This window comes from Eurypyga helias, unplaced genomic scaffold (assembly GCF_000690775.1).
Source record: "Eurypyga helias isolate BGI_N326 unplaced genomic scaffold, ASM69077v1 scaffold37235, whole genome shotgun sequence".
NCBI lineage: Eukaryota > Metazoa > Chordata > Aves > Eurypygiformes > Eurypygidae > Eurypyga > Eurypyga helias.
In genome coordinates this window covers 14,959-23,474 of record NW_010251420.1, presented here as the reverse complement: position 1 = coordinate 23,474, position 8,516 = coordinate 14,959, and the positions used below count along the sequence as shown (strand labels likewise).

Below are 8,516 nucleotides of genomic sequence, written 5' to 3'. Positions count from 1 at the left end.
GGCTGAGGCTGTTTTCCATAAGGATATTGTGCCGCTGGGGAAAACGAGTGCCATCCTTAATATTAACAACGCGACTGCGTCCTTCTGGTTTAGGAGCAGCATCACCTGTAAATCCCATCTGCGCATTTCTCTCAATTCTCCCTCCTTCTGTGTTTGCCAGGTGATACTCTGATAGTTGAGGAGGACGCATCCAAACCCAAGACTGACTCGCCTGTAGTCGCAAAAAGAACGATGTCTAACGCGGTGAGGGAAGCTGTGCCTGTGCTGGCGAGGAGGGTTGTTCCGGCAGATAACTCCTGTCTCTTCACCAGTGTGTACTATGTGGTGGAGGGAGGCGTTTATGACCCAGCCTGTGCTCCAGAGATGCGCAGCCTTATAGCCCAGATTGTAGCAAGTGATCCTGAATCTTACTGTGAGGCAGTTCTAGGGAAAACTAACAGGGAGTATTGTGACTGGATCAGGAGAGAAGAGACTTGGGGAGGAGCCATTGAAGTGTCCATTTTATCCAAGTTTTACCAGTGTGAAATCTGTGTGGTGGACACACAGACAGTCAGAATCGACCGTTTTGGGGAAGATGCCGGTTACACTAAGCGGGTCCTTTTAATTTATGATGGGATTCATTACGATCCACTTGAGCGTAAAATCCCCGATACAGACATTCCTCCGCAGACCATTTTCTCCACGACCGATGATGTTGTTCTTGCACAAGCGTTGGAGTTGGCGGATGAAGCCAGACGGAAGAGGCAGTTCACCGACGTGAATCGCTTTACGCTGAGGTGCATGGTGTGCCAGAAGGGACTAACAGGACAAGTGGAGGCCAGAGAACACGCCAAGGAGACTGGACACACCAACTTTGGAGAAGTGTGACATCTGCATGAGGACGGTTACATCGACTACCTCACCGATCCAGAATAAGATTCTGGGTTTCCAGATAAGCTGTACGTAATCATAGAATTTCGTTCACAAAGCTTGAAAAGCATATTAACTTAATGATGGCCAAGACGCACAGGTTTGGTGTGGTTAGTGACTTTTCCAGCGGATCTGAATTGGGTATCTTCTTGCCTGCTAGTGGAGAGTACTTCTGCAGGTGGTATTCACTGGCAGCTAAAACTTGATCTCTGAAAGAATCTTGTGTATGTGATCTGAGCAACATACAGAATCAGACACTAGCGTAAAACCTAGCCTCTGAGTTGCTGACTTAATCTCTCTGTATTATGTTTTCAGGATAATTAAATTAAGGGTTTAGGAAACACACGAATCAGCATTATTTATAGTAAGAATTAGACTCTGCACATATAAGCAGTTCTTGCAGGGGAAACTGCTCATTTGGTGCACGGTTTGTAAGGGAGGAGGATCTCCAAAGCTGCCCTATACTGTGTTACCATCAGAAGTAGACTGTGTTGTTTGTGTGAAGTTACGGCTTTAGAGAAAGAAATGGCCTCTAAGCTTTAAGGTAGCCTTCTTTAAATTAATGAGTAGGTGGTTAAGTGTTGAATAAACTTATTAATCCTCCATAGGTAGTTTTTAGTTGCTTGAAAAATAACTATCAATCAACCCCCCGGTGTTTACACCGCATCAGAACGTAGGCATGTTTCTTGAAATACTTTGGATTCTTCTTTGTAATAGTACCTGGCATTCTGGCAAGAGGGAAATACAGTAGTTAGGGAAGTGACTTAATTTGCATCTGTTTAAATCCATTGTAGCAGACTTTACTGGGGTATAGCCGATCTCACGGCCACAGTGTTACTAAGCTGTACCAGATTCCAAATACTGTAAATGAGCACTTTAAGGTATAGTTCTCACTCTTTGCTGGTCAGAAGTTTTGCCCGTTTCAGGACAGAGCACTAACCCAGAAGGGAGGCATGAAGTTGCTTCATCTGCATTCTGCCTTAATGTGTTTGATTTGTCACCGGTGACTGTTCAGTAGCAAGACTTTTAATTCTGGTAATGAAGGGTGCAGTTTAATTTTCGGAACAAAATAAGCTGCGTAAACTGCCCTACTTCTCGTACTGTTCGGAATCAGGGAGGTTGAAATTGTTCTAATATATCTTACCTCACAGTGGGGTTGTGAGGCTTAACAGTAAGTGCTTTTGGGGTCTTTCAAAAGGTGCTGTAAAGGTGCATATTACTGAAAGGGATTTTTTTTTTCCTTTGAAATGCCTGCAACACATATTTTATTGAAGTTTAAGATATTCTTAGCCTGCTATTCTTCTGTTACTCTGCTTTGAGTTACCTTCCTCGCACTTTCACAAATGGGGAGCGAGAACATGCGTCTTCGGACCGGGGCAGAAATAAACCCACTTTCCAAGTGGAACCTAAGATCTCGTTTTTAAGGCCTCCCTGTTCGTTAAGGTGTCTGGCTAAACTCCTGGTGCAGCAAAACCTTCTCTTCTCTGAAAAGCACGTTTCCCTGAAGCTCTCAGCAGAAGCTCCCAGTTGGACCTTGAAATACACGAGGGTCTTAGTGAAGAAAGAACATAATTACATAAGTGCTTTGCTGAACTGAGGCATGAATAATTAAGTTTAAAGCGTGGAATCACCACGAGCGCTATGGACCGGGTTTCTTTTGAATTCAGTATTAAAATACACCCTAGCACTGTTGGGAGTTTCCCATAGAAAAGCCACTTGGCTTCCAGTGTTAAATCCCACTTTGCTTTTAGCTGATCATTAGGAAAAAAAAACCCCAAAACCCAACATTTAAAGCAGCCCTCTAGAAGCTTATAAACCTAAAGAAATACCTGGCAATTCAAAGGGACTTGAAGCTTACACTGTGTTATAAGTACTTGAGACGAAATACTGTCTGGGAATGAGACCAAGAGACTCTCAGTCCGAAGTTGCATTCTCAGCTTTCACACTGAAGCGGTGAGACGCCTCGGACAAGGAGCGGATCCTCACCGTTGCCATCGGTAAAACGGACATCATACCTACCTCAGAGAGGTGTACGAGGTGACTGTCTGTGGGTGTCTTGGAAGCGGAAGTTACGTATTTATTGTCTGCCATGTTTGCAAATGCGTCAACTTTGGGGAGCAACACTTAGATTTTAGCTTTTTATCCTGGATAGATTTCTGAAAGCGTGTTTAAAATACTATGTTGGTGTTTCTCAGTTGCAGTATTTTTAAAATTAGCCTTACTTAATCCTGGGTGTTTAGCTTTGCCATATCATGTTTGCATTGGAAATCTGCTAACAGAGAATCAGTTCTGTTTGAGGGGAATGTGTCAATATCACTGCTCGGATGTTTTCTTTTGTTGCCTAGAAAATAAAATCTCCTTGGCTAAAAAATGTCCACTGACCTGCTGTAATTCATCTTGGTAAGAGGTGGTGCTGTTACCACCGACAGACGCATTCGAAGAGCAGGTAACGCGTGGTATTGGCTGTGAGTCAGGAAACCTTACATGATTCTCCTGAACCCTCCCAAACAAAATGTGTTGACACTATTTAAAATGTCAGGTATTAGTGCATTTAAAGTACAAGTCCCTCTTTTTAAAATATAAATATTAGGGTTTTTTTAGTACCTTTGTCCCAACGTTTGCCTGCCCTTAATGGTACAATTACAGAATCCCAGACTGGTCTGGGTTGGAAGGGACCTTAAAGATCATCCAGTTCCACCCCCCTTGCCATGGGCAGGGACCCCTTCCACTAGACCAGGTTGCTCCAAGCCTCATCCAGCCTGGCCTTGGACACTCCCAGGGATGGGGCATCCACAGCTTCTCTGGGCAACCTGTCCCAGTGCCTCCCCACCCTCTCTGGGAAGAATTCCTTCCTGATATCTAATCTAACCCTCCCCACTTTCAATTTAACCCCGTTACCCCTTGTCCTGTCACTACAGACCTCAGCCTTTCTTCACAGGAGGGGTGCTCCAGCCCCTTGGAGCATCTCCATGGCCTCCTCTGGATTCATTCCCAGAGGTATCACAGAAATGGCATCCTGGTACCTGTGGGATGAACGCCGGAAGATCACTAATACTTCTGCACTGAACTGTTGGGAATTGTACAGGAAGATGTTACGTTACGGATACCTTGGAGCAGAGGTGGTGTGGGACATGGGCTCAGGCACTGGCGGGGAAATGTCGCCTCTCCAGCCTGATCCAGAAAGCCCGTAAGATACAGGCCTTACCATTACCCTTCCTTCCATTCCCATTTCAAAGGAGCGCTCGTTTCCTCGCTGAACACTCCGGCACAGGGGTCAGGAAATGAGCCCTGGCGACTGAAATCTTTGCCTTGGAGGTATGCTCACAAAAAGCTGGGTTATTGGTGTTGTTTTACCAATCTATGCCGTTCTGAATCTTGGCTGACCAAGAATTCTGGTTTCCTGGTGCCAGCCTGGCCCTTTCACCAGCACAGAATTCCTTCTTTAATTAACGAAGCACCTAACACACTAATCAGGTGGCCTTTCACAAGCATGTTGTGTGAAGAGATAGACATCTCGTGGTTGTAGCAGCACTTGTCCGAGTTTACACGCTGAGCAGAGGCCGAGCAAGGACTTTCCCTGCCGCTGGCAGCGCGCGTTCCCGTCGCAGTAAAACGGGCGGCGTGGAAGGGCTCTGAAAGCCTTCCTTACCGATGTAACCCAGTGGCGCGGTGTTGCCGTGGGTGTCCCCTCGCTACGGATCAGTCGGTACCGAGGGATTCAGGTGCCCTAAATTGCAAAACCTGTCGATGCAGCAATAAATGTGACATACATGCACACTTGTTCGCTGCAGCCTGTGCCCAGTGCCTGAATTTCGGGTTTGCACTCCATTTGCTGCGGTTCACAGCGGTTTTCTGGGTCTTCACATCGCCGCAGCGCGGCCTTTGAGCAGTCCGCATCTGCTTTCCCTGTCTCATTCCCTTTTTTCCCCTGGCTCTGAGGGAGAGTCATGGCGAGAGGGTTGTGGCCTCACAACCTGTTCAGGGTGAACTTGCTTCACTTTGAACTTGCTCAACAGTAACTTTTTTGTTTAATAGTAAAATACTTCCCCTGTGTAATTAGAGCTGGGTGTCAAGAGGAACAGCTGTAGAGTTACACACCTCCAGAACCTTTTCTCCATTTCAATATATGTGTCATTAAGTAGCTGGACTTTAGGAAGATTTGGGTTCGTTAGCACGTGTGTCTACCTCATGGATGCAATTGCTTGAAAGCCTGATCTCGGGAGTAAATCAGTAATATTCAAAATTAGTTCCTTAGATAATCTTAGGTAAGAAGAACAACTGCTGGGAGAGGGGTGAGAAAAAGAACATCCTCTTGCATGGTTCAGACTCAGGATTTTAATCTGCACCCTTTGTGTGCACAGTCACAGCAGAGGCCACTCGGATGGTTTGGGAACAGTGTCTCCCAGCCCTATCCCGTTTTTTCCAGAGCCCTGTTCAAATCCTGATCCACACTGGGGCAACAAAGCCCCACGCAGGAACACAGTGTTGGTTTTCATACACAATTTTGACCAAAAAGCAGCATTTTCTATTTGCCCTTCTCAGTTTTGAGGAAGCAGGAGGAGGGGACGGGCAGGAATGAAGAAAACGCCGAATTTCTCTGCTGACTGCCTTAAACACTGAAACCCACGTGGCGAGGGAGCTCCCAAGCAATCAGACCTACACAACTGCTGAAGCTCTCCCTGCCCGCCGTGCAGGCGGCACCGGAGGGCAGCTCGGGCTCCCACCCACACGAGCCCACCCCTGGGTAACCCTGCCAACCGCTCTCTGGCAGGGAAACTCATTAATAAGAGAAGAAACAACATTTTTAGCTTGCTATTTTGAAATTTACAACCCTTTCTGATAAAAACCAAGCGTCTGCCTGCATTTTAAATCAAACTCTGCATCCAGCTGTAGAACTGCCATTGGGTCTTGCTTTGCTCCAGACTGGGCAGCATAAAATCACTTCAAACGGCCTGAAATCAATATTGCTTTTTCACTCCTGAGTCTGAGCACCAGAGTGCTTTCTGTAACAAAAGAATGCAAGGGGGGCATTAACAAAATTAGGTTGTCCAAGATGACAGTGTCCTGGGCTATTATTTATAATTAAGCCTTGGGGAAAAAGTTGGGGAGCTGTATTATACCTCAAGAGCTGACTCCTCACTTCTGATGTAGAGTTAATGCTAACCGAGCCAGGGAAACCAATCACCTCAGTTCTCTACCTCTTTTCTGTAAAATAGGGGTAATAAATAGGGTTCCTTGCTTAGTTCCCAGACACATTAAGATTTAATTATTTCTCTAACCTGCTGTGTAATACTAGGTATTAACTACCCAGTATTTTTCATAATTGATTTGTCAGCATGCATACTGTACACACAATTGGGTCTAAGGAAAGTGTCCAACAGAGTCAAATAAACGTCGTTACGTTCACAGGTATCTTATCGGTGACGCTGCAGGGATGCGTTTCCTCCAGGGCCAGGGCTGAATCATTTCTGTCCTTTTGTTTAGGAACAGGGTGAGGCACAACGGGTCTGTTAAGATGCCAAAGTCCTTTCACGGCGTTGTGTAGTTTTCTCTGCATCATTTGACTACTTGCATACACTTCATGCCATATATATGAAATCATGCCTCGTTTGGGGTTCTAGCTATTTATATTGGTTGGAGGAATAGGAGTGTGGAAAAATAACAGGTTGTCTCTGGGCATCTGATTCAGAGAAGCTCAAGACATCTCTCAACGGACCATAACATTTCCCTGATCTACACAGAGCCCTGCTGGCAGCAAGCTCTACCTATTCTACTGCACAGATGTAGATCCTCGCGCTATCAGAACGCTGCTCTCGGGACACAGTTGCCCTGTCCTGGGGTGCCTGCTGAGTCTCACCACGTTTGCAGGTACAGGAAGACAGTAGCTCTGGGTTTGCTTTGCTCCCTCCTTTTAAGCAGGCTCAGAACCGAGTGCACCTTGACAAAACCAGCACGAATCTGACCCTATCTCCCTCTCACCAGCACGACACCAGCTAACGCTTCCAGCAGAGCTTGCACTAAGCCCTGCGCTCCAACAGCCGGCTGCGCGAGACTCGTGCCACGTTCGTGCCTCTTACCTCTGCTGCAGGCCGGCTTGGGAGAGCGGGGCTGGGGCTCCCAGGAGCTTCTGGCTTGTTGATTTGCTCCTCAGCACACATGTTCCCTTTCGTAACAGCACACAGCTGGGGCTCAGTGGGAACCTCTGTGCTTCCTGGCTCATCTGCTTTCTCTCCATCCTGCCGTGGCTTTAAATAACCAATGTTTCCACTTCCCTGTTCTGTGTAGCAGGGAACATACATTTCAACACAACCTTTTTCTAAAAAAAAAAAAAAAAAAATATTATTTTAAAATCATTGAAGCATGAAAACTTGAATGAATCTGGTGGCCGTATCAGTTCTGGAAGTTTGCTGCAGGGTTTCTGCTTGGGTATTTATAGTTAGGCAGTGAGGAGCACCTTGCAGAGCAGATACAAGTCAGTTCTGGGGGGGAGCAATGGCCTAAGCGTTGTTTATCAGAGAGAAAAGCTGTAATTGTAATAGGAGAGCCCAAAGTTGGGTGATAACGAGTCACTGTGGTTCTTTCAGCTGCCTCTGCAGCAGATGGGATGCTGGGGGCTGGTGTCACCCAGTGCTGCACAGCGTGCTGCGGAGGGCTGACTGGGCTCCTCTTTACCTTCCCCTCGAGAGAGGGAGCAGAGGTGGTACCCTCATCCTCAGAGGAGGGGATGCTGCCAAGGGCAATGTCCCAGCAGCCGTTTCTGAGAAGGTGTCAGTCTGAGTGAGGAGGGCGGCTGAGGTGAAGAGAAGCGTGATGGGTGTCTCTGGGACTTTAGGACTCGGCCTCAAGCTGCCAAGCAAAGCAGAAAGTTTCCAGCATTAGAGAGACGGGGAGTGAACCTGCAGAGTGGCTCAACGCCTGCGGGGAAGGACACCAGGAGGTGTGAAGGGGGAGCTGCAGCTGGGCAGTACAAGCAGAACAAACCCCAGAATTGGGCACAACCTGGGCACCCCCTCCCCTAGCACGCAAATAAAGCTTAGCAGGGAAGCTTCCCTTCTAAAATGGCTTTTCACCCATCGTTACGAGACTCTCCTTACAGCGTACAGAGCAGGCAGCAAACTTTTGGCAATAGGCAAGTAACTACCTGTTCTAGCAACGATCTCTGGTTTTAGAGCTGAGCTGGAACCGGGTCCTGCCCAGAGCCGAGGGACCTCATGCACAAAACCACCTGAGAGAATAAACCTGTTGTGGGGTAACGTGTTCAGCAGCACCCGGTGCAAACACCCAGCAAAGGACTTAATTACTATGTACAAAGGCTCTTGGGTCAGGGCTGTGCATTCGGCTCCTCCGCATGTCAGCGAGCAGCTATGCGGCAGAACAGGCTGTCGGATTAAGGAGTCTCCGGCAAAACCCGTGCTGAGGACATCAGAGGACACCAGCCGGAGCTGGGAAGTGAGTGAGCTGGGTGGTACCGAGCAGAGCTGCCCGCAGCCTCGCGGGCACAGGGTGCTGGTGCTGCTGCCTGCAGCGCGCTGGCTGGGAGCAAAGCTGCTCTGGCAGGGCTGCGAGCAAGCACGGCACGCAGAGACTCGGCTGCTTCGGGTCACAAC

At 47.7% G+C, this 8,516-nt stretch overlaps 1 protein-coding gene across 1 annotated transcript; it reads left to right on the top strand.

Annotated features, from left to right (window-relative positions):
* Positions 1-160: 160 nt before the first annotated feature.
* YOD1 (YOD1 deubiquitinase) lies at positions 161-867 on the top strand (the record flags this gene model as incomplete). The annotated part of the gene is made up of 1 exon (XM_010152030.1): positions 161-867. A coding segment is annotated over one exon (707 nt), but the record flags the coding sequence as incomplete, so codon positions are not given.
* Between the last annotated feature and the right edge of the window lie 7,649 nt (positions 868-8,516).